General features: G+C 55.5%; 2 protein-coding genes across 29 annotated transcripts in view; one reads left to right on the forward strand and one right to left on the reverse strand.

The window, feature by feature from the left end:
- Positions 1-4,070, reverse strand: part of DNM1 (dynamin 1) — a 40,538-nt gene extending 36,468 nt beyond the window's left edge. For 8 of the 22 annotated variants that reach the window (XR_001599277.2, XR_001599279.2, XR_001599278.2 and 5 more), the window contains exon 1: positions 3,808-4,042. Coding sequence is in view for 14 of the 22 variants with exons in the window: in XM_016163763.2 (XP_016019249.1) it covers positions 3,808-3,968 (161 nt within the window). In the remaining 8 variants the exon portion in view is untranslated. Of the gene's footprint in view, positions 1-3,807 lie in introns of all 22 variants that reach the window. The other 14 variants (XM_016163757.2, XM_016163766.2, XM_016163764.2 and 11 more) reach the window with 3 other exon arrangements.
- A 6,513-nt stretch (positions 4,071-10,583) lies between these two features.
- CIZ1 (CDKN1A interacting zinc finger protein 1) lies at positions 10,584-25,037 on the forward strand. 7 transcript variants are annotated; one of them, XM_016163817.2, is made up of 17 exons: positions 10,584-10,749; positions 11,395-11,560; positions 11,748-11,863; positions 13,338-13,409; positions 14,220-14,446; positions 16,133-16,223; positions 16,405-16,513; positions 17,018-17,619; positions 17,885-18,006; positions 18,578-18,775; positions 19,484-19,608; positions 21,534-21,621; positions 22,121-22,234; positions 22,436-22,579; positions 24,048-24,117; positions 24,214-24,335; positions 24,688-25,037. In XM_016163817.2, the coding sequence occupies exons 2-17, from the start codon at positions 11,400-11,402 to the stop codon at positions 24,901-24,903; spliced, it is 2,577 nt and encodes an 858-aa protein (XP_016019303.2). In that variant the 5' UTR covers positions 10,584-10,749; positions 11,395-11,399; the 3' UTR covers positions 24,904-25,037. The 7 variants fall into 7 exon arrangements, 6 of the variants coding, with proteins under 6 accessions (XP_016019303.2, XP_016019300.2, XP_016019299.2 ...); XM_016163815.2 differs by lacking the exon at positions 10,584-10,749 and having other exon boundaries at positions 10,981-11,560; positions 17,018-17,321; positions 17,418-17,619; XM_016163816.2 differs by lacking the exon at positions 10,584-10,749 and adding an exon at positions 10,985-11,109.
- The last annotated feature ends 365 nt before the right edge of the window (positions 25,038-25,402 follow it).

The raw sequence follows: 25,402 nt of genomic DNA on the forward strand, positions 1-25,402 counted from the left end.
AGTGAGAGGCCGGGGTGCTGGAGCCTGAAGCCTGTCCCAGGACACTCTGCTCCTGGCACTGGATGGGTATTATGGGCAGGGGGTAGGCAGCCGGGGTCAGACAAAGCAGAACCTCGGGTACTAGGGCATCTGCTCATGAAATGCAGGGGTGTCTGGGGGCCCACACACACTCCTCTGTCTGCATGTACCCCCATGATGATCTCATCTACTCTGCAAGGATGACTTCCAAATTTATACTCCCAGCCGCCTTCCCTCTGAGCGCCCGACTTCCATTCCCACACAGCCCACCCCACATCTCAGACTCAACATGTCTAAAACCAAACTCCCGATCTTATCCCGTCCCCAAACCCGCTCCTCCCACACTCTGTCAATGGCCCCGATGTCCGCCCGGGGCCGGCAGTGCTGAAGTCATCCTCGATCCGGCCTCCCTCGCCCTCCGCACCACATCCACCGCCGAGTCCTATGAGGCATTCCTCAAAATACGTCCTGAACCCCACTGTTCTCTCCGCTGCTCAAGCCTGGTCAAGGCCCAGTTACCTCTTGCGCACCACGGCAGCCTCCTCACCTGACCCTCGCCCCCTCGCTTGACCCCCCCTCCCCAGGTCACACACTTGCTGGAATCAGCTCAAGTCTCTCCACTACTTCAACGCTTCCGATGATAATGAGAACAAAGCCAACTCCTCGCCATAGTCTGAGGACCTTGTAGATCTAGCCTGAACCCGCCTCTCTGATGCCACCAAAGATCAGCCACAGTGGCTCCTTTCTGTTCTTCAAACACCAAATCCTTTGCCATGCGCCCCAGGGCCTTTGCATTTGCTGCTCCCTCAGGCTGGAATGTGTCTCCGGGACTAGTCACGTGGCTTCTCATCCCTTAGCTCTCATCTCAGAGGCTATGAGAGACCTTCGCTGAGCTCCCTGCGGAAAGCAGCGCTCTGCCCTCTCCAGCACGGACCACGTCCTCCAGGTGTCTCCTGCGTTCGCCCTTTCAGGGCTTCTCCCCTGCAATGCACGGCGTTTGTCTTTCCTGCCACAGAACCCCCGGTGCCGACACAGTGTGGACACTCCATGAATGTCTGCTGAAATGACCGAACGGATCGGCCTCAGTTTTCCCTTCTGTTAAGGGGAGGATGAAGAAGTAGCATTGACCCAGACAAGTCCTGGCAGGGTCCCGGGGAGCTGCTGGGCCAGCACCATTGTGGAGCTGACGACAGGGTCCTCCTGGGTGACTGGAAGCCCCAGGCGAGCCTGGAGCCGCCTCTGCTTCCTCTGATGCATTTTCCACTTCCTCTCCTTTGTGGGGCCGACTCCCGAGACGACCCAGGAGGCTGAGCGGCTGTTACCATGCTCACAGGTCTGGGGACCCAGCCCTAGCTGGAGAGGTTGGGAGCCCCCAAGGGAGCAGGCAGGGCTGGCTTTCCACCCGCTCTACTCTGGGCCTGCATGTGGGCACTCGGTGAGCCTTCCTGCAGGGACACTGTCGAAGGGCACTGGGGTCCGGAGGGCAGCGAGAGGACCCAGGCCGCCTGGGCCAGAGTCCACATCCTGCTTCACCACACGACAAGCAAACAGCTCCCAGCGTCGGCTGTGGCCGGGCTGGCCTGCTGAGCTGCCCATATTCCCCTCACCTCTCTCTGCTGGACAGCGAACTCCAAGAGGGCAGGGGTCAGGTCTACCTAGGGACTCAGTGGAGACCCACAGCCACTGTCTCGGGAAGGCAGGGCAGTAGCTAGCAGTGTTCCCATCCCGTCGATGGGGAAAACGGAGGCCCACACACCTGAACGTGCCTGCGTGCAGTTCAGGGCTTGCCTCTCAGCGGCTGTGCACAGCCGAGACTGGGCTTTGGAGTCTCATGGGTACCGTCTGTGTGACCTTGGGCAAGACATCTAGCCTCGGGGTTTCAGTTTCCTCGTCTGCAGGACGGGCACCATGGTACCTGCCTCATGGGGCTGTCGGAGCCGTCCTGTGAAGCGTGGTGTGGGCACGTGGGAAGGGCTCATAGATGGGAGCTGAGGTCGCCTTCCCCTGCAACCCCTGCCCAGAGCACACGGCCTGGCACGGGGCAGGTGTTTGGCACACATTAGATGGATGAAAAGCAGGAACGTGGTTCGTACATTGTAAAGTGCTGGATCTCATGAGTGCCATTTAAAGTGCTGAGGCCTCAGGGCTTTAACGGCTCCAGGGTCCCACCCTAGCCCCCTCTCTCTGTTAGGCCTTGGGGAAGGGGACTATCTGTGTGTCCCTTGCTTGTGTCTCTGCAGCTCTGGGAGGCACGTGAGCAGGGGGAGGGTTCTTTGGGAGCCATCCTCGGGCCCTGAGAGACAGACGGCCTCCCTCTCTGCTGACCAGATGGGCCTGGCCACCCCCACGGTGGCTCTCCAGCATCCCACAGATACGTCGCTCTAGTCAGGACCCTTCCCTCCCCTACCTCCCACAGTTGGCACTGGGCTTCCCAGGTCATCGGAGGGGCGGGAATGACCATCTCGTCCAAGTGATGGTATGGGAGATGGGAAACCGAGGCTCAGAGAGGGCATGTGACTGGCCTGAGGTTTCACAGCGGAACCTGGCCTGGACCCAGCACGTCTCTCCCCAGAACTGCTGTCCCTTGCAGGGAGGGGCCTCTGCCTCCCTCTCCCACATGCCAGTGGCTTCCTTAGCCATGAAGGTCATTGGAAGAAAGCTGGGGTTTGGGAAGAGGGTGAGGGAGGGAGACGACAGTGGGAGGGGTGGGTGTCAGCTCTCTGCTTCCTCCTCCCCCTCCCGCCCAGCCCCCATCTGGCCTCCAGCACCAGGAGGGCGCCATCCTCTCTCCTTCTCAGCACCCCAAAAGCCATCTCTGCCTCCTCTTTCTTGCGGGAGCCTCAGAGGGTCACGACACTGCCTGCCCCCCTAAACCCGGGGCCTGTCGTCTTTGCGGTGGTCCCCCGCTCCCTGCCACCTGGCCCTCCCAGCGCCTTGTGGGATCAGAGAGGCAGGAGGGGGATTAGGTTCTGCAAATGGCTCCCCCCTCCCCGCCATCCTGTCTCCCTGTCTTAGTCATCTCTGCCCTCCGCCGCCTTCTCCCTCCATTATAACCCCTCTGCCAGGCCAAGGGGAGAACGACATTGACAGGCGCCCTCCACCCAGAGGCGGCGGTGGAGCAAGGGGCCGGCTGCTCAGAAAAGGATCAGAAGCGTTTCTCCCCCACCCCCTTCCCTTCCTCATCCTGCAGCCTGCGCCTCCCCCACGCCGCCGCTCTGCGCACGGATGGCGGTCGGAGCCGCAGAGGTGTGTGTGTGTGTGAGAGATGGGGGGGCGGGGGAGGGAGGTTGTGTCTGGTCCTCGATGCCCACCGGGCTATGTCCTCTCCCGGGAGCTGTTGGGGGGTGTCCCTGCCACAGTCCAGGAATTCCCATGGGGGGAGGGAGCTGTCCTCCGTAGAGCCCAGGGAGTAGGGGGCACTGCCCTGGGGGTGCTGCCCCTCCAAGAAGCCGAAGCAATACAAGCCCCTCGGTGCCCATACGAGGGGGGACGACCCAGTACAAGGGTCTCCTGGCAGAGTGTCGTCTTCCCAAAAGGACGGGGCGGATGAGGGGGGCGTGATTCCGTGGCCCGTGGCCTGACGCCGTTTGCCGGCAAGCTGGGGGCGCTGCTGCCTCTGAGGGGCTCTCGTGGAGGGGGACGGCCGCCTCACTCTGGCTGGAGGTGGGGGCGCGCGGTCCGCGGGTGCAGCGCCAGGGTCTGCGAGGTCGCAGCTCCGTCGGGGCCGGGGATGGAGGCCCTGGGGACCCAGGTGTGGGGAGTCCGCGCTCCAGGGCGCGCCGCTCTTACCTGCCTACGAAATTCTCTAGCACCGAGCTCTTGCCCGCGCTCTGGCCTCCCACCACAGCGATCTGCGGCAGGTCGAGGTCCGCGTTCTGGCCGATGGCGGAGAAGGCGTCCTGCAACCGGTTGACCAGCGGGATGAGGTCTTCCATGCCGCGGTTGCCCATGGCTGCGGTGGGCCCCGCGGGCTGCGATCCGGCTGCCGCTCCGGCTCCGGGCTCCGGCTCCGCCGCTGCAGCCGCGCGCTCCGACTGCCTGCGCCGCGGGCCCCCCGCCCCTCCGGGATCGGAGCGGAGAGCCGCACCCGGCTGCCGCCAGAGGGCGCCCGCGCCGCTGCAGGCCAGCCGCCGTGCGCAGGCGCCGTCCGCGGCACTATGGGGATTGTAGTTTTCCCCTTCTGCGGGTTTTGGGGCGCGTGAGCCATGTTTGGGAGATGAAGATGATGCACCGGAGATATCATTCCTGGGAGTGGGTGAGGCTCTCACCCCCTAGTACCGGGCCTCTTGGATAGTGATCATGGCTGTCTTGCTTCATCTTACACATAGGGAAACTGAGGCTTGGGGAAAGAACGGGGCTCCTCCAGGGTCACAGCCTCCTGACCTGGAATTCCACTTGGCCTCGCCGCCTTCTCCTCTGAGTTCTCACACTGATTCATCTCCAACATGTCCTCTTGGGCCTTACTTTCCCCATTTCTAGAAGGAGAAATATAGAACATTGATTCGACAAATATTTACTGAACACCTACTATAAGCTGGGCCTGTCTTAGTCACTGGAGCTACAGCAGTGAACAAGACAGACAAGGTCTCTTCCCCCCTCACAGATCTTACATCCATGTAGCAGAGACAGACAGTAAGTGACAAAACAGATAAATAGAAAAAGCGAAAATACTTTATACTAAGAGCGATGGAGGAAATAAACAGGGGCTGTGAAAGAAGCATCTGTGTGGGTGTGAAAAGTGCACTTCAGCCTGGGTGGAGTCAGGGGGCGGTTCTCTGAGGAGGTGACATTTGAGAAGGGACCTAAATAATGAGAAGCCAGCCATTGGCAGATCAGGGTGAAGAGTATGCCAGGTCGAGTGAACAGCAGGTGCAAAGGCCCTGACACTTAAAAGGCCATCGTTGGGACTTCCTGGTTCTAGAGAGCAGCAAGCTTTGCCCCCAACCCATCAGGGTGGTGGTAAAACAGAAAGATTCATAAAACAGAATGATTCATATCTTGGACAACCTTAACCCGTTTACTCCTTTCGCACAGAGAGACCATGGGGCCCCGGGCCTAGCCATCCACCTCTGCATTTAAGGAACCTAATTTAGAGGCTAGGAAAGGGATGCCAGCCTACCCTGAACTGTTAGGGGGTCAGTGGATCATTTCCCTGTGCATAAACCGAGTGAGGGACAGTGCCGGGAGAGCAGTGACCTGTGAATCAGAGACTGTCATTCATTCACCTATTTAATACATATTTATTAAGCCAAACACTATGCTAGACACAGAGATAAAGCAGCAGGCAAAATGAGGAAGAAGTCCCTCCTTACCCACATGCGGCTTACAGACTAGTGGAAAAAGAAAGATGAAGCACAAATGAGCTAATAAATATGACTTTGTCGCATGGTGCTGAGTGCTTTGGGAAGCAAGAAAGCTGGCAAAAGTTGAGGGCAGTGGTAGTGTTGCTATTTTGTGATCAGAGTGGTCAGAGAAGGGCTCTGGTAAGGTAAAAATTTTGAGCAGAGACCTGAAGGAAGTGAGGGAGTGACCCATGTAGATAACAAGGAAGGGATTTTCCAGGGAGGCAGAGGGGAATATGCAGGCCCTAACCCCGGAGCGTGGCCTGGGCCTTAGAGAAGTTATGTGATTCAGGTCCCTTCATGTCTCTAAGCCTCAGTTATGTAATCTGAGCAATGGGGATAATGACCGATCGGAATGCCTGCAATGCGTGCGGCCCCGGCCTGCTGCTCAGGAGACTCATTAAAGTGCTGCTTTGAGGACGCCAGTGACGACAGCGCTCTGGACAGCCCTCCAGACAGCTGGAGCATCAGCTACACAAAACGTTCATCCTGAGCAGCTACTCCAAGCCAGCCCGTTATTATACTCTGAGAACCAGAGAGAGCAGAGATGAAGCCTGGAGTAGAGACGTAAACTGAGGAAGGGGGTGCAGTTTGCAGATGTCTGCCTAGAGGGGCACCAGCATGGCTGGGTTGTTTTTCCTAATTATGATAGTGAAGCTTATTATAAAAACCAGACTTTACACAGTATTTGAAAGCTCCTGGTCATCTTCCCACCAAGGGATAATCACTATTGATGGTTTAGTGTGTGTTCTCTGGCTTTTCCCCATATATATACATTGTATTGCATTTTGTTTTTACAGAAGTAGGATCATACCGTATAGCCTGTACTGCTGTATCACTGATGCTAGACCAAGAGCCTGGGCATCACCTGGAGTTTGTCAGAGAAGCAGAATCTCAGGCCCCACTCATGACCTGCTGGATCATAACCTGAACTTTTTAAGAACCAAGTGCCCCGAAAGAGTCCTGTGCACATCAATGTTGCAGGAACTTGCGTTTTTAGTAACTGTATGTCTGACATCTTTCAGTGAAAGAACTGACAGATCTCTCGCGTTCCTTGTTCATGGCTGCATAGTTTCCCACGGTTTGGCAGTGCCCTGTTTTTGTTCCCTGGTTTGCTAAAAATGGCTGTGTTGCCTTGAAAACTGGATAGATTAAATGTCACTATGGGGTGTAGAGAAGGGTTGCTGTTCTGGGCAGAGGAACCAGCCTAAGCAAAACTATGGAATCAGGAAGGAAATTAACCTGAAATCTACCCTGGCCTGATTTTCCAACAGACTTTGGTGAGGACCGAAGCAATGTTAACTGCAGGTGGTTCTCCCCAGGCAAGTAATAATTTTGATAAAACACGAACAGTAGCTAGAACAGTGAATAGAGCTACGATGTAATTATAATCATCACCATTGTACTGTCTGAAGAAACTTCAGTTTCGTGAAAGTAGCAGAGCGTACAACTTCTTGATTGGAAGGATGAAGGATTGTAAATACATCGGGATTTGTGGGAGAGACAGAGCTGGGTTTAGAGGCCTGTATTGGGGGCCAGTTCAGTCCCTGGATGGCTCAGCTGATGGAAATTCCTGGCCCCAGTGCGCCCCAGATTGCCCAATTCCCCGTGCGGACAGAGGGCTTTGAGGGCATATCCAGCAATCAGAGAAGGCCTCCTGATGTTTGAAATGAACTGGGGAGACTGGACAGGAGTTGACCTGGTGAGGAGTGAGAGGTGAGGGGGAGCACTGTAAGGAAACTTTGGTTCCTTTGGGGACAGAAGGCAGCCACTGTGTCAAGACCTGGTAAAGGGAGGGGAGGAGGGAGAGCCTGTTACCCATAAGTCAGTCCTGTCCAGCAGGGATGACTCATTTGGGAGGAGTCTTGCACCAAGAAAGGGGCAGCAACAGGGCTATGCCCATCCTGCTGCTCCCCACCCCTGTTCTCTGTCTCCCTCACCCCCTTTATTTATAGGTGAAGGCAAAGGTGGGCGACAGCTACTGGGGAGGCCACACGATAAGCATGTGGCCTTATATTTTTCGCTGCCTCTTGTCTGACCTGGAGCTGTTGCTGAGCACAGCTTGTTCTCGAGGTTTCTGAGCTGGGTGTCTGGTTGTGGGTTTATTCCATTGCCTGCGTTGGTGAGCTGTGCTAGGTGCCTCAGTGGGGCTGTGCAGTGATGGGCATGGAATGTCAAGGAGGGAAGAGTTGCCACAGTGAACAAGAACCCCAAGGATGGAGGGAGGGTACTGCATCCCAGAGTCATTCATTCATTCCTTCACTCATTTAATTGACCTTTCCCAGGCGACCATGATGTATGATGCTCTAAGCTGGGTGCCAAGGACATAGGGACAACTCAGCAGCTGCTTTCTGCTGTCACGGAGCATATGACATTACTGAAGGCAGAGGTAATGCCAGGTAAGGAAGTGGCGGGAGACAAGATAAAGACGCCATAACCAATAGCTGGTTAGAAAGTGTACCGGGAAAATAGTGATTTTAGCCGCCATAACAACTGCAGGTGCTAGGTCAAGGCATCTGCAAAACCCAAGGCTTGAATAAACGGAGACATCCACCTTGTTCTTAAACTGAAAAACTCAGGGTAAAGATGTAAGGTTTTCTCTAACTTAAACACAATTCGTGCAACATCAGTTGAAATGCTGATGGATTTTTTTTGGGGGGGAGGGGGAAGAGCGAAGAAGGTTTGACAAAAGTCATTCTATAATTTACCTGAAAAAATAAATGTACGAATTGGAAATCGGCAAGCTTTTTTTTTTTTTTTTTAAATAAAGCATAACCATAACAGGGGGTTGTATTAAAATATATTAAATACTTTAAAATATATTCCAAAACTCTAATAGTCACACTATGTGATATCATCATGGGAAGAGATTCCCAGAGCAGAATAGGTCTGGATATAGGTACACATGACTATAAGGGTTTATTTCTTGATAAAGGTGCATCTCAAATTAGAGGCAAGAAAGAGGCCTCTGTCTGATGCTACAGACCCAGATTTCAGCTGGGATGCAAAGAGATTAATTGCTTTTAATCAATGTCTTGCAGGCGAAGCCCCCAATGGAATATCTCCCCAGATATTCCATTGGGGGCTTCGCCTGCAAGACATTGATTAAAAGCAATTAACACAAGTCTAGCCCTAAATGGTGTCCTCAGAACATTCCTTGTCACTCTCTTGTCTGCTCTTCAAGGATGCAGCTCAAGATTATATATATATATATATATATATATATATATATATATATATATATATATATATTTTAATGTTCACTCCCTGCCCATGATGAAGTCATTCAAACCCATCATAACAAATTACAAAAAACGAAGAGAAAGTGAAAAGCCCCCATGAGCCCACCGCACACATATATTTATTCTTTCCAAAACCAGGATCCTAGTGTGCACACAGTTTTGTAGACTGCTGAGTTCATTTCACAATGTATTTTGAGTGTTTAAATATCCTTTGAAAACACAATTTCTGTTGGCTGTGTGCTATTCTTTAAGAAGCAGACACCACAATTTATTTAACTGTGTCCCTAGAGTTGATTATTTTCCAGACAGGTATTATAAAAATGTTTCTATAAATGACCTGCTGACTTTTAAAATTCATTTTTGATTACTTCCTTGGCTAGATTCCTATAAGTGGGGTTGCCAGGTCAAAGGGCAGAATACATTCAAGAGTCTTGATGGATTATTTGCTAATTGCTTTCCAAAAAAGCAGAAAACGCAGGAAGCCCAAGCTGGCGTCCCTACCTTCACCAGCATGAGCGTGATTTTTAGTTTTCATACTCTGGCAATTGGCTAGGCTGGCTTCATGCCAGGTGCCAGTGTTAAGCATTATGTAATATCGCCCTCACCGCTTCTTCCCTCCCTCCCCCAGGGAACACCCATTTACTAGACGAAGAAACTGGCTCAGAGAGGACACTCCTGACAGCCAGGGTCGCCTAGCCAGAAGGTAGTGGAGACCTGATTCAACCTGGGACATCTCCAACGCTAGATCAGGGTGACAGCGTGCTTGGATCCGGTTGGAAGCCTGGGCGATCTGGACCTGGCCTTTCTTTTCCTCCCCGCTGGCCCCGTCTTGTTTCTCACCCGAGTGAGTTTTCTAATCTGGGCAGATGTGATGCTGTCGCACCCCTCCCTAGCGCTTGCTGCTCTTAGGGCATAAAGCCCAACTCTTCGGGCCGGCCTTTAAATCCATCCTCGAGGTTGCCCTTCCACCAAAGCCGCGACGTGCCCCTGACCGCGGCCACGACCCGCGCTCCGGCCACGCTGAGTCACTTTCGCGCCTGTAAGTCCAGGAGGAGTAAGGCGCCTGTGCCGCCGACTGGGGGCTGCAGTAGAGGCGGTCCGGAGCTTTAGGGCAGAGCCTGTCACATGACTGCAGGTTGCTCGACACTCGGGTCTCCTCCGCTGCCTGAACGCGCTGGGCGGGCCTTGGGTCTGCGCGCCCCGAGCGCTACCGTGCGCGGTACCCGCACACAGACAGCGCCTAAGGCAAAGGGAACGAATTGCCCAGGGCTGTTACAGTTACAGACGGCTGAGTAACAAGCAAAGAAACGGGTATGGCTACTTAGTAACCACGGATTGTTTGACTCAGTGACTGTGGGGGTACCGAGGAGAGGGGTTACCGCCGGGACGCGGGACGGAGTCATATTAAAGGGTCCTTCACGGATTAAGATGAACGCAGTTTTTTATCATTGAACTCAGCCCTCCTCACCCTCCTCTCGAGTCAAATTGGAGAAAAAAAAAAAAACACTTTTTAACGGACTTTCCCAGCCCCTTCATTCTTCTGCCGGGCTGTGCTGGTTGGTCGCCCTCTCGCTGCGTCTCGGCCCCCGAATGTCCAGCGGCAGGCTGCACACCCCCTCCCACCTCAGCCTCGCGCGGGGCCCCCAGATCGCGGGACGGCGGCGGCTGCGGGGAGGTCGGTTGGGATGGTCCTCCACGAAGTCGCCCGCGATGTCCCTCCCAAACGACAGATCCCTCCGGGCGACAGACGGACCTTGGGCTCAGAGTCATCCCTTACGGACATGGAGCGGCAGAGAGTCTGAGCTGCCCAGGGTCCCATCGCAGCCCAGAACCGCGCCCGCGGCCGCGGAGGCGCCAGGTGAGCGGACGTCGCCCGCGCAGCGTGACGGGTGTGCGGGAGCTCGTCTCGCGCCGCGCTTGGCGGCACCGGAGCCTCCGGTCCTCCAGAGGGCGCTGCCCTCCCCGGCCCGCAGACCCGCCCTCCGAGCGGGCAGGGCCGAGTGGAGTCTCGGGAGCTCCGGAATCCGGAGCCGGAGTCCCGCAGCCTGCGCGCTGCCCGCACGGCCGGTGGGAACGGCGCGACTGCGGAGGGGGTGCGGGGAGGAGGCCGTGCCGTTCCCGTGGCCAGAGCCGCGCTCGGAGTCCAGGTGCGCGGGCAGAGGGCGGCTCGCGGGACGCATGGAATGCTTAGGGGCCGCCGTAATGGAGGCTGCGGGCTTCGCGGGCAGGTGGGGTCACGGGGCGAGGTGCAGTGCTGTAGTATCTGCAGAGGAAGTGGTTAGCAGAAAGGCTGAGAGGCAACTAGGGTGAAGGGAGGCCTTCCTCCTACCTTGGGGGGGGGCGAAAGTGAAAGTCTGGGGGAGGGGTGCTGCTGTTTTTGACACCAAATAGGCACAAAGGAGAGCGCGGGAGTATCGAAGGGCGGAGTGAGTGGAGCGGGGCTGGCGTCCATAGCGGCCGGCGCCGAGAAAGGCTGAAGGGGGAGGCGTATTCGGGTCTGATGAGCGGTGAGAGTGGGAGAGATGGAGGGCACGGTTGGCCATTTAAAGGGGGGCCTGTTGGCAGGATTTGGAGGAGATTGGTGGGAGGGTGCCTGACTCCTGCTGCTGCTGGCAGAATTGGGGGCGTAATGATGGGTTGGGGTGCAAATGTGGTATGGTCTGGGCAGGACTTGGAGTTAAGGCTCAGCTTGCGGTATCTGAGGGCCAGGGATTGGGGCGGGCAGCCATGGGCAGGAGAACGGGGCCGCGCTAGGGCGGGGATCCCAGCCTCACTCCCCGTCCCGTCTCCAGATGCCATGTTCAGCCAGCAGCAGCAGCAGCTCCAGCAGCTCCAGCAGCAGCAGCTCCAGCAGCAGCAGCTCCAGCAGCAGCTGCAGCAGCAGCAACAGTTGCTGCAGCTGCAGCAGCTGCTCCAGCAGTCCCCGCCGCAGGCCCCGCTGGCCGTGGCGGTCAGCCGGTGAGTTCCTCCCGGGAGGCGTGGACGGCTCCAGCCCTGCCACTCAGATCCATGCGGTGGAGAACCCGCCTCCCCAGCACTTGCTCCCCGGGGCATGCCTGTTCGAGCCCTGCAGGTCATCAGACGGGGGGCAGAGAATGGGGCCCTGACTCTCCTAGCGACCCTCTGACACCTGCTCTCAACACAGGGGGCTCCCCCAGCAGCAGCCACAGCAGCAGCTTCTGAATCTCCAGGGCACCAGCTCCGCTTCGCTCCTCAATGGCCCTGTGCTACAGAGGGCTTTGCTTTTGCAGCAGTTGCAAGGTACGGCCACAGGCCCCTCTCACTCTGTCTAAGTGGCAGCTTCCGAGCAGCGCCATCACATCAAATCGCACGCAGTCCGCCTGAGAGGGGGATACTGTCGGCATCCTGGTTTACAGACGAGGACACTGAGGCTCTAGGAGGTGCAAGTCTCTAAATTAGTCACAGGAGTGTGCCCTTGACCGTGGTTCTGGCTCTGTGGGCAGCACTCTGACACTTCACTCACATTTAGATAAGATGGATGGAAAGATCTGTTTTAACCAACCTCTTCTTCATCCCAGTTGACAGATGAGGAAGCAGAGGTCCAGAGAAGGGAAGTCATTTGCCCTGGTTCACATAACACCAAAAGTGGCTGAGCTAGACTAAGGCCTAGGCCTCCTGGCCCTCCGGATCTCTGAGTGGGTGTCTATAACCCTGTGAATTAAGCCTGTGCCCTTGCCTCAGTTTCCCCATGTGGAGAGCAGTATCTCAGCTCTTCCTTCTAAGATGCTGCTTCTGATACCTCAGCCTCTGTAGGAGCAATCCAGGGCTCCAGGGACTTAGGGCTAGCTCGTGTTCAGACCCAGCCCTTCCCACAGGGTAGGTGTGACTTGCCAGGCCGAGCACTGTGCCGAGGCTTTTACAAACCCCATTCCTTGACTCTACTGACAGTCGTAAGGGGAGATATGCTCACGATCCCATTTTGCAGATGAAGAAACTGAGGCTTGGAGAGGGATCATGTGCCCAAGGTCGTATAGCTAGTAGGTGTTGATTAAGAGGGAGAATTAGGCCAGATCCCACTAGAGAGCTGTGTTCTTAGACACTAGCCATCCGGCAGTGTATGCAGCCAGGTCAGAAGGTGTGGCCGTTGTCACTCTTTAGCCCTGCCATCATCAGATGGGAGCTGACTTAGAAATGACAACTGAACGGGTGGACAGATAAAACCATACCCAGGAACCCACAATGTTTACAGATATATTTCCCTCTTTTTCTTTTCCATTTTAAAAGTCACACTCTTCAAAGAAAAGTGAAAAAAAAAATATTTTACAAAAAGGATAAGAAAACTGAAATTATATGTGTACTCACCTTCTGAAGAAAAGAACCACCTGTCAAGGTTTTGTGTATTTCCTCTTATTTTTTTCTAGGCACAAACGGAGATTTGCATATGATCGTGGTTAGGGATAAAAGTGAAAGGCTGTATCTTGTTTCTTTTTTACTGACTAGAATGGCGCAATCATTTGTCATATAATTTGACAGCCTCTGTAAAGATGATTTTTAACAGCTGTTTAACATTCTGGAGAAATGTGCCCTTGTTTACCTAAACCTTCTCAGCTGTCTCCCCCTTTTTTTTTTTTTTTTTTCCATTTTAAATAACACTGGTGGGAATTTCATGTTTGAGACTGTTTTCTTAGAATGGATTCTCAGGAGTAGAATGACTGGGGGAGGGGATGGATGTTTTATGGCTCTTGATAAGTATTACCAAATTGCTTTCCCAAAGGACTGGACCAGTTTGCAATGCCACCAGCCACGTATGACAGTACCGGTCTCACCATCCCCACGGCAACATTGGGTATTATATGCTTTTCTTTATATATAAGTATATTTATATATTTACATCTCATTTACTAATTTGGTTGGCAAAAAAAAGCTGTGTCATTTATGTTTTAGTTTACGCTTCTTGGAGTGCTAATACAGTTCAACATTTTATATTTGTCTGTTAAACATTTGTATTTCTTTTTGTGGCTCGTCCATGTCCTTTGTCACTTTATTTTATTTTTTTTTAGAGTGTGCCATCTTTTATCTTGCTGTTTTTTAAGAGCTGGTCAGCATTCTCTCTCTGCACATGTATGTGTATCTACTTGTTTTAATGTTAATCGAACGCTTATTATATACCAGGCATATATGTGTATCTGTTTGAGTCCTCCTAAAACACTGTGAGTCAAGCACTATTATCCCCATGGTACAGAGGAGGGAAGTGAGGCTAAGAAGGGGTACTGATTTGCTCGAGGTCATAGCGTGTGCACTATAGAGTCTGGATTTGAACCAGCTCTCACAGTACATCCGACCCATGCCCTTAACCCCTGTGCTTCTTGTCCCAGCGGTGGGGCAAGAATTTGAACTATCTTATGTGGCTCAAAAACTTCCCAGGCACTGGGCTCCCAAGTCTGATAAGGGCCCTGCCCTTAAAAAGCTCCCAGTGTGGTTAGATGGTGCCCAAGGTGGGACTGGGCCCTCGGCTTTCATATCTCCCCTGTGGCTGACCTTGGGTGGGAAGGGTCATCTTCAAAGTTATCTGCGATGTTCCCATGGTGCCTTGGGGGTCTGACCCCCGACCCTAGCCAGGGTTGTAATCCCTCTTCTTCCCTCGTCTTGCTTGCAGGCAGCCTCCGTGGCTACAGCCTGGTAACCCCGAGCCTGGCAGCCCCCAGCCTCACACCCCCGCAGCTGGCCCCCGCGAATCTGCAGCAGTTCTTTCCCCAGGCCACTCGGCAGTCCCTACTGGGCCCCCCTCCTGTCGGGGTCCCCATGAACCCCTCCCAGCTCAGCCTTTCGGGGCGGACCCCCCAGAAACAGGCCCGGACCTCTTCTGGCACCCCCAATCGCAAGGTGAGTGGTGGCCGGGGTGGAGCAGGTGGAGATGGGTGTGGGAGAGGGCTCACCTGGGGATCAGCCCGGCTCCCTGCTGTGGCTCACAGGGGCCTTTGGGCCTCAGTTTCTTCATCTGTAAAATGAGCAGGAGGTAAGTCGGACTTGTCTAGGGTTTTCCAAATTTCAAATAGTTAGGAACCCCTTATGTGATTTTTGCCATGTCGAAACAGCAACAGTATGATCATTTACTTAATACTTCTTTTTAAAAAAAAAATTGGGGCATAATCGACGCATAACACATTAGTTTTAGATATATTCTACAGTTCTCTTTAAGATCAGCACAGCCCAATGGAATTAAAATGCAAGCCATATATGTAATTTAAGTTTTTCTAGTAATTACATTAACGGAGTAACACGAAACAAGTGGAGTTAATTTTATTCATATATTTTATTTAACCCAATATATTAAAAAATTATCATTTGAACATGAAGCAACATAAAAAGAATGATGTATTTTACATTCCTTTTTTTTTTTCTTTTGGTATTAAGCCTTAAAGTCTGATGTGTGTATTTAATAATGACATCGCAGTTTGGCTTGCCACATTTCAAGGGCTCAGAAGCCACCCACATGTGGCTAGTGACTCCTGTCTAGGAAAGCACAGTGTTAAATGAACTAACTTCTTCTCAGTTACAGTTAGGAAACTTTATATCGCTACCTGAAATTTCAAATCAGTGTCAATTAACTGCCACACATGGAAGTAAAAGAAAGGTAATCGGGGTGGAATAAAGTTACAAAATCCTGAACTCGACAGTGTTGCCATTTGAAGGTTCTGAGCCTGCACCCCTGGCTTCTGCTGGTCAAAACGTGGTAAAATTGTCAAAAAGACCCTCCTTGACATAAGCAGAAAGACTCCAGGAGACTTGCAAAGGGAATCACGTGCTGCCTGAGTCCCCCTGCAGGGGCCTCAGAAGTGCAGAGGACGTATCTGGCCTGGAGATCCTGGGGAGCAGGGTGTTGGGGTGGTAACGATGGTAAGACATTAATACAAATAATGCTCCCACAAAGGGGAAGCCCCACGCCCACTGAGGACCTATCCTAGGGATCTAAACCTACTCTGGGGTCAGGAAGGCTTTCTGCAAGAAAGGCCTTTGAGACTCGGGATGAAGGCCTAGGGCAGGAAGAGGCCTGGGGCTTCCAGGAACCTAGAGAGGCCAGTGTGGGTGTAGAAGGGGGAAGGGAGAGAGTGGAGAGAGCTGAGGCTGGAGGGGTGGGTGCGGGGCGGAGGTCAGATTGTGTAGGGAGTGGGGGAGGTGGTGTCAGGCTCTGGGTGAAAAAAAGCGCACACTCCAGGTCCACAAGAAATCACAGGAGGGTTTCAGCTTGAAAGAGACAAGAGACATGGTCAGGTTTGCCTTTGAGAAGGATTCCTCTGGCGGCTTTGTGGAGACGAGGGTGGGGGAATCAGGAGGCAGCCTGCAGCCTGGAGAGGGCCTCTGTCCCCTCAGTTCGGGTTTACTTGACAGGTAGCTAGACGGAACTCCCTAGACACTATTCTCAGGTTAATGTCTTGGCAGCACTGGAGCCAGGCCCATCCGAAGTCCCCAGGTCCAGTCATCTCCTGGGGGGACTGTTGTAGCCGCTCTTGGGCAAGGGTGTACAAGGGTGGGTAGTGGATGTCAGAAATGGTTTCTGAAAGGAAGCAGGATTCTTCTTCCCAGACGACGCCTGTGGAAGACGGGGCGGACCCCCCAGAGGGGTCTGAGGAAGCCACAGAGCCCCGAACAGACACAGCAGGTGAGAGAAGCTGCTGGCCCTTCAGAGGGGACACGGGTTGGGGCAGGTGGGCGTAGGGTTGGCGATGGCAGTAGATCTGGGAGGCAGGGATCTTGGTGGGGGGCGAGCCCAGGTCCCATCCCCCAGAGCTTGTTCGTGCTTTACCTGCCACCGGCAGTCACTCATCCACCCTTCATTCTAGATCGAGGTTCCCCTTCCTGCCCAGATGGCATCGCTAAGGAGAATCATGCTCCAGCACCTGAGCCAGCGTCTTGTGAGGAATCTGAGCCACCAGCTAAAAGGTCTAAGAGGTAACTGAGGCTGAAAAGCTGCCGGGGTCCAGGAAGCCTGTATTCCCATTCCTGCAAAGGCAAGTGGGTATAGGTGGGGGCAGGAGCCTTTAGGGGAGCAGGAGCAAGGAAGAGGCTTTGGCTCCTGGCTGGGAGGAAGGTCAAACCTAATTCTGCGCCTCACCTGCGCAGACAGACTCTGGTGCCTTTACTGTGACTGAACCACCTGGAAGCAGACGAGGTGGCCCAGCTGGAGGGAAGATGTGCACCTGGGACCTCAGGGCGGCCAGAGGGTGGGCAGCTTTACAGGGCCTTGGATCCATATTAGCAAGTCGTAGGAGGCGGGAGTGAGTGAGCTTGCCGGTTCATTTAGGTGACACTGGGGCCCTGAGAGTCGAAGGTGTCGCCCTAATGTGCAGCTTAAATGTGGTAAAGCGCTGATTGGAACCTGAGTCTTGGCCTTTTTAGGGAGCCTCTGGGGCCAATTGGAAGACGTGAATTTGATCTTCTTTTGATCCTGCCTAGCTCAGCGGAACCCACAGAGAAGGGGCCCCCAGGGCCGCTACAGTCCCGGATAACAGCACCGAAGCAGACACAGACACCCGAGCTGCTGCCTGAGCCACCAGGAGCCCGAGTGGTGCCCCGATTCCAGCCGCGGGTTCTGCAGATCCAGGCCCCGGTGCAGACACAGACTCGGCCACAGAGGCCACCAGCGGACACCCAGGTGCAGCCAAAGGTGCAGAAGCAGGCACAGACACAGACCATTCCAGAGCACTTAGTGCCACGGCAGCTGCAGCTCCAGAAGGAGGAGGCCGAGCCACTGAAGCAGGTGCAGCCACCAGTGCAGCCACAGGCACATTCACAGCCCCCAAGGCAGGTGCAGCCACAGCTGCAGAAGCAGGCACAGACGCAGACATATCCACAGGTCCAGGCCGAAGCACAGCCCAAGGTCCAGCCAGTGGAGCATCCACCGGAGCAACCTCCATTACAGCCGCCAGTGCAGCCACCCGACCGGACCCAGGAGCGGCCTCAGACCCAGCCACAGGTGCCAGCATCGGATCCAGCACTGGTTCCGGTTCCTTCCAATGCACTGGAGATGCCGCCTGATACGGTAGAAGCCGGAGCGGGTAAGTACTTGCTGGCTCCCAGCTGGTCCAGTGACGGGACAGCTCTTTCCTCCCTGCCCAGACCTGTCTTTCCTCCCCTGGCACTCTCCAGCCCTGACTGGGCGCTGCCTGGGATCGAGGGTTAAATCTAGAACCAGGATTTGGGGCCGTTTACACCAGACTCTTCAAGGCCCTGGCTGTGGGCAGAGAAGGTGGCCCTTGGGCCCAAGTCTCTGAGCCAGGTGAGAGATGGACCCTGGGAAACAGAGCACATCTATCATTTCAGGCCCGGAGGAGGCCTTGACGGAGCCAGTGGGCGCCCAGGCCAGCGTGGAGAAGACCCAGGAGGAGCTGACCGGTGGCCTGGATGTGGGAGAATGTGAAAAAAGAGCAAGAGAGATGCTCAGGGTGGGTAGCGATGCCAGCGTGGCCTTTGCTGGCCCGGCCCACCTCGGGGCCCCTCGTGTCCCCCTCCCGCCCTGGGAAATGGACCACAGCCCCTCTGCCTGGGTTTGACGGCGGTTCATCGTGCTGTCGTATCGTCTTCATATGCCTTTGCTCTGAAGATCCGGAGGTACTTTTGGTGACAAGAGTCCCTTCAGCCTGCTCATCCCATAACAAGAGCCGCTAGTCCGCTCTCATGGGTCACGGTTTTCTAGTGCAGAGCGCAGAGTGGCAGCCCGTGCTGGGGGTTTGGGTCCCATTTCCGCCTCGCGGTGAATCGTGGCCAAACTCATTTCCTTCTCAGTGTTTTCCATCTGTCCTGTGAGGAACGGGTTGGGTAGACTTCAGAGTTAGGTGGCTCTGGCTTTCAGTCCCGCTGACTGACTGTAGTGCTTCCTAGCTATGTGAGCCTGGGGCAGTCACCTAGCAGCTCGGGGCCTGGAGAGGGGGCTGTAGGGAGGGCCCGATGGGATGCTGAGCACCGGGGCCGGCCCGCCGTCGATGCCCAGCCGCTCTGCTCCTGCTCCCGGTGCAGGTGTGGGGTGCCGGGGGCTCCCTGAAGGTCACCATCCTGCAGAGCAGCGACAGCCGGGCCTTCAGCACTGTACCCCTCACTCCCGGGCCCCGTTCTGGTGACTCTGCCTCTGCCACCCCTGCCGCCACCAGCACGCCCTCTAAGCAGACCCTTCAGTTCTTCTGCTACATCTGCAAGGCCAACTGCAGCAGCCAGCAGGTCCTGCCGGCCGGGCCCTGGGCGGCGGGTGGAGTGGAGGGTCTGTGCGGGATCCCCAGCCCGTCCTGTCCCCGGGGGGGGGGGGCGGCCTTGTGAGCCCCACCCTTGGCATCTATGCATTTGCTCAGAAAACATTTTCTGACCAGCCGTGAAGGGAGGAGTTTAGAGTCAGGCAGAACAGGTTTGAATTGGCCCTGACCAGCTGTGTAGACCTCCGAAGGCGAAGTCTACCCTTCGTGCCTTGGTCGTCTCACGCATCAGATGAAGAGACGTGAAGAAGCCAGCTCGTTGGGTGGTTCTGAGGATTCGGCGACTTGACACGGAAGTCCTGAGCCCCCAGCCCGGCCCAGAGCGAGCTTAGCATTCATAACATTCATCATATTTGTATTATTACTTCCAGTGCCGTTGTTACCTCTGTCACACTTTGCCTCGCCTGGGCAGAAGGGCGACCTGGAAGTTAATGAGGCTGCTCCTTGTCCTTGAGGCACTCAGAGTCCCCAGGAGGAGCAGGCGCTCTGGCTGCCGTACGCTCACTGTGTCCTCTGTTTTCCGTCCTCTGGGCCACACAGCATTATCGCAGGAGAAACGGCCTCGGCGGTGGTAGGACGGCCACGAAGCCGAGGTCGGAGGCCGCCTCCCTGGGCCCCAGCCCTGACTGCCGTTCCGGGGCTCACCCCCCACGCCCATCCCTCGCTCCCACCTATGCAGGAGTTCCAGGACCACATGTCGGGGGCCCAGCACCAGCAGCGACTCGGGGAGATCCAGCACATGAGCCAAGCCTGCCTCCTGTCCCTGTTGCCTGTGCCCCGGGATGTCCTGGAGAGAGAAGACGAGTGAGTCGGGCGTCGCGGAGGCTCCGTCCTGGGGGTGGGCAGTCTCACAGGCCAGGTAGGGCTGAGAGGGGCCCCGAGTCTGCCATCCGCAAGGTCTGCCTTTGGGTTAAGCATCACCCTCCCCCAGAGGCCTCTTCACGCCGTTACCTGTGTGGCCTTGGACCTCAGTTTTCCTCATCTGTAAAATGTCCTGGTGAGGGATGCAGTACAGGAATTCGTGAACCAGTTCTTGGAGGTTCCATCCAGGCAGGAACAGTGCGGCCGTCCACGTGGGAAGGAGGTGGGTTGTGGCACTGGGCTGCCTCCCTGTGCCCCTGGCGCATGTGTGCTGACCCTACCATAGGGGCACGATGGCCAGGATCAGGTCATCTTGTAGCCTGAGGTTAGAGCTACTCTGCGGCTCCCTCTTTCATTGTCATGGGTGCTTGGTCGATCAGACGCCCCGTGGGCCTTCCCGGAGTCTGGGACGGACTCTCAGGGTGGGGAGGCAGCGGAGGGGAAGGTGGAAGCCGGAGGCCCTTTCACAAGCCCGTGGGCAGTCACAGAGGCCCGCCGGGGCTGGGAGGCGTCATCAGTGAGGGAAGCAGGTCAGGGTTGGCTCGGGCCATCCTGGGGGACATGGGCTCTGTCTCACAGCTGCCCCTCAGCTCCAGGTCCCTTAGTTTTTCAGGAGAGACCAGAAATGCAGATTTGTATGTGAAATCTCCCAATTTCAAAATGTTAATAACTAGTTCAGAATTAAAACGAACCCCGTGGAGGCCAAATGAAACCCTTTCTCAGGCTGGATGGGCCCTGAGGCAGTCGTCAGGGACTCTGCTGTGAGCGTTTACAGAGGGTCATAACTTGAAGTCCCAAGTGGGGTGAGGGGACAGGAGCTCTGAGTGACAGGGAGCGCTCCCTCCAAAGGCGACGGCGTCTCTGTTAGCGGTCCTCAGTTTGAGAACAGTTTCCCTGCATGGTTTTGCAGTATGTTCTCGAGCTTTAAACCTCCCCCTGCCCACCAGCCTAGGAGCCAGACGTAGGCGAAATAATCACACCGGAGAAAGGTGACTGACTTACAAAGATGTTCCTAGCAGAGTTAATGTAATAGTGAAAAAATGTAATTGGGAATTATCTAAAATATCCCAAACTTGGAGATTAGTCAGATCATTAAGTTTAGCTCACGTGGTAGAGCAATCAATCAATAAATAGGATAATGGCAGGAATTTATGTGTATGATCCAGTGTCAGGTTAGAACAGGATTCAAAATTGCATTTGCAGAATGAGCTCGATTAAATCCAAGTAAATCTCATGACACGAGAACACTGAGCAGATTTAGCCCACGTTGTCACCAGGCTTCGGGTGGGGGGATTCATCACACTGGCCCATGACGTCTCCCTGGAATCCTGACTTGGCCCCGAGGCCACGCAGACAGTGGCAGTCCTGTGCCAGGCCCTGGGGACGCTGGGATGGAATGCCGGCCTCTCAGAGCTCACCATGGCCCAGCGCGAGCGGAGACGGGATCGGGTCCTGCCAGTTCCTCACGGACAGTGCTGTGGCCGTGGCACCTTGGGGCCTCAGAGCGGGTCCTGGCTTACTGGGATGGGGACAGGTCCAGGAATAGGGGAAGGGAATAGCTCTGGGAATGACAGGGCATTTTAAGCTGCAGGAGAAAGAGAAGTTTTCAAGGCCAGATAACTTCAGTCATATCACTGTCCTGGTGGCCCCTTGTATCCCGGATGCTTCTAGAACTCATTCCCCACCCCCTCAGGTTTCCTTGGTGGTTCTAATTTAAGTATTGGTCCAGACGAATCGAAGAACCATTTTGTTAAGTTTCCGAAAAATATCCTGCTGGAATGGCACTGCATTGATGGAGCGTCTGGGAGAGCTGCCGTGTGTCCAGTAAGAACATAGGGTCACCCTCTGCTTGTTTTGTCATCGTTCAGAGAGCCTCCTCTGAAGCGCTGGTGCCCCACCTGCCAGGTCTACTACATGGGAGACCTGATCCAGCACCGCAGGACCCAGGACCACAAGGTACGAGGGCCTACGCGCCGTGGAGGCGCCTTCTCCGCGTGCTGTCTCCACGCCAGGGGCTGGGAAGGAGGAGGCCCAGGTTGGGAGTGAAAGTCAGCGCCAGCCTTTGTCTCTGCAGGGCCGTCACTTGTGAGTGTGGCTTCTTGTTGAGTCAGTCATGTTTCTTCTCTGGGCTTCAGAGTTTCCCCGTCTGCCCGGCGTGGCAAAGTGCCATCTCACCTTGCCGTTCGGCCGTGGGGCTCATGGGGCTCCTTTGGTGGTTGTCCTCTCTCCCTGTTTTCTCTCTGTCCTGTCTCTCTCTTGCCATCTGCCATCCCGTCTCAGAGCCAGCAGCAGAGGCAGGGTACCTGTTGCCCGTGATCTGGGACAGGGGCAGAGTACAGCCAGCTGACTACAGATGGGGTGGCCTGCAGGTGGGAGGCGAAGTCTCGTCGGGCGCTGCCCGGCTGCACGTGGAGACACTGCCCGCCACCCACATGGTCTGCCCTCTTGTCCCCAGATCGCCAAACAGTCCCTGCGACCTTTCTGCACTGTTTGCAACCGCTACTTCAAGACCCCCCGCAAGTTTGTGGAGCATGTGAAGTCCCAGGGGCACAAAGACAAAGCCAAGGAGGTAACTCCAGTTCCCTCGGGGGACATGGGCCCAGAGAGGTATGGAGCCCTAACTAGAGCCACAGAACAAATTGAGATCTATTTCAGTCTAAATTCATAGCAGGTCCCGAGGGATTGGGATTCCCAGGGATGTGGGCTGCGTGGAGCATGGCACCTTGGCTGCCCTGAGCTGACCTGAGCCCTGGCCCCCTCCCCCGGGCAGCTGAAGACGCTCGAGAAGGAGGTAGCTGGCCAAGATGAGGACCACTTCATCACAGTGGACGCCGTGGGCTGCTTCGAGGGTGATGAGGAGGAGGAGGAGGAGGATGAAGAAGAAATTGACGTTGACGAGGAATTCTGCAAGCAGGTGCTTGGGGAGGAGGGGGTTCGGGAGGCAGGATGGAGGCTAGACGCAGCCCAGGGGGACTTTGCCCCACCTCCCAGGGGCCAAGAGGCACTGTGCTGGCCTTCTCAGACACTTTTGCATGCCACAATTTAGCACTAATAGGAGCTATATTCTAGATGACTATAGGGTGGCAGGTGAAATATGCAGGGGCCCCCAAGGCTGTCTGAAATTCTGACCAGTGTCGAGGAAGGGAAAAGGCATCCTGGGCTGAGGGAACGGCATCAATAAAAGGCATGGGGGGACTCTGCGTTGTGTATAGGAAGCATCAGTGAAGATGCTGATGACGGTGAGCCGTCGACATTTTTTTGAGCATCTACTACATGCCAGGCTTGCACCCAGCACTTCCTGCAGAATCTCACCAACCCGGATGGCAGAAAGGGCGACTCTAGAGCCTGTGCTCGGCACGCCCTCGCTTCTCTGCCGCCCATGAGTAGGGAGCTGGAGGGTCCTGGATTCTTTACCGTTTAACCAAGGTTTCCAGGGCACCTTGTTCTGGGCCAGGCCCTGGTGCTGGGCACCAATAATATGTGGGGAGCGAGGCCTGGCCCCTGCCCTCACAGAGCTCCCGTTAGGGGCCAGGGTGGCGACAGAGCACACAGGGGCCCTCAGCCCTGGGCAGCTTCGGGGCGAAGCCAGCTGTGCTCCTCAGTGGTCAGCAGTGGTGTCCTGGGCCAGCCTCTTGGCCTCTCTCAGCCTCAGTTTTCTCTGCTCAGAAGTGAGTAGCCCCAACTCAGGCTGCGAGGAAGGGTTGCAGCCCAGGGCGGCAAACGGAAGTAGGTTCACTCTTTGAAGTCATGTTTGCCTGGTACACAGGGTAAGGCACTGCTAGGCATGGCGGGGCTGACGTGGCCGGAGTCAGGTAGCCTTGCCTGGAAGGGGCTTATGTCCAGCAGGTGTGACGAGGGGTCCTAGATCACTTGAAATTCACAACCCCCCAGGACTGAGGTCACTGCAGCATCAGCTAGGGACTTAGGGACTTGGCAGGGCGCTCACAGTTAAGAATGTAACCAGGACTTGGGACCCACCAGGGTTCACCACCCTGAATCTCCCCAAACCAGCTGTGTAGCCCCAGGCATGTGAGTGGGCCTCGGTTTCCTATTATGTAAAATGGGTGAACCATAGAAGATTGTTGTGAAGATTCAGTGAGGTGACATGTGTGATGTGTTGGGCATGCCTGGGGTGTATTATGGCCACTGTGGGAGCAGGAGGGCTTCCTGGAGGAGGGGACTGAAAGTATAGATTGGGAAGGGTACTCTGGGAGGCAGGATCAGCTGTGCAGAGGCTCAGAGAACGCCGCCCACAACCTCCTCGAAAGCAAGGGGACAGTATGTTCAAGAGCATGGGTGGGTCCCAGGGGCCCCCTCACCTGCATTCAGGGGGTGGGGTCTGGGGGAAACCAGATTCGAGGCCCACACTTGCACGTTTCCAGATGAAGTCCAAAGATATATCCGTAGAGGAATGGAAAGGCTCAGAGACCTACAGCCCCAACACCGCATACGGTAAGACCCCAGCCCTGACCCCAGCCTCCAGGTGACCCATCCCAGCCGTGGCATCCTGGCCAGGTAACCTGTCCCCTTGTCATCTTTTTCCCACAGGTATGGATTTCCTGGTGCCCGTGGTGGGCCACGTGTGCCGCATCTGCCACAAGCTCTGCCAAAGCAACTCGGAGGCGCAGCTCGCCCACTGCAAGTCCTTGGCCCACTTCGAGAACCTGCAGGTGAGCTGGGCCTCCTGCCCGGGACTCAGACTCCATCCGAGCTGATGGGGATGATGGCCAGTGGCCACGTCCGTCCTGTGCTTGACCTTGGCCCCGAGGCCCACCCAGCAGGGAGGCCCTTCCCACAAAGGGAGCCAGAGCCAGCGTGGTGCCAAGCTTTCTGCTGTTGCTCGGGGGGTTGCTGTGGGCCAGGCTGCTGGCTCTAGAGCCCTGGCCCAGGGAGTATGGGCACGTCACACGGGGTCGCACAGTATGTCCGCTGCTGTCTCAGCTGGGTTGGGGAAGCAGCTGCTGGCCAGGAGCACACCAGGTAGGGAGGGAGTCCCGCCTCACCTGTATTCTCTCTGTCTAGAAATACAAGAAGGCCAAGAACCCCAGCCCCACCACCAGGCCTGTGAGCCGCCGGAGTGCCATCACCGCCCGCAACGCCTTGACTGCTCTGTTCACCTCCAACGGCCGCCCACACGTCTATCCCAGCATCCAGGACACAGCAAAACCCCCCAGCAAGGTGACGCCTCAACCCCCCCAGCCCCCACCACCCCGGCGCTCAACCCGCCTCAAAACCTGATCGAAGCAGCTCCCTACACCAGTGGCGTCTGGGTCCAGATCTGCTCTGCTTTGTGGGAGTCTGGATGGAAACTGGAAACTGTGACATAGTGTTTTTACTCAGAATCCAATAAAAGAAGGTAGTTTGGCCGTACAGTCCTCACCAGCACTTCTGCCTGGGCAGACGGGGGAAAGGGGAACATCCCAGCCTCTGTAGGCACAGTGTGGGGGGCGGAATTGGAAGGCCAAAGACAGGTTCGCTAGCTGGGGAACCTGAGATCATGAGGTGCTTCACCCCTCTAGCCTGTTTACCTCGTAATGATGCATCAGGGCTGGGAAAGTAGCTTCAAGTAAGATCTCGTTTAATTTTGTTACCCCCAAATTAGATGATGAAACAGAGGCCTAGCAAAGTCAGGTGACTTGCTGAAGGTCATATGTCTGGTGAGTGGCCAGGATTTGACCCTGGGCCTGAGCTCTGGACCCCTGTGCTGGCCCCTCTCTCCAGCTGGACCCTGTGGAAG

This window comes from Rousettus aegyptiacus, unplaced genomic scaffold (assembly GCF_014176215.1).
Source record: "Rousettus aegyptiacus isolate mRouAeg1 unplaced genomic scaffold, mRouAeg1.p scaffold_m13_p_3, whole genome shotgun sequence".
NCBI lineage: Eukaryota > Metazoa > Chordata > Mammalia > Chiroptera > Pteropodidae > Rousettus > Rousettus aegyptiacus.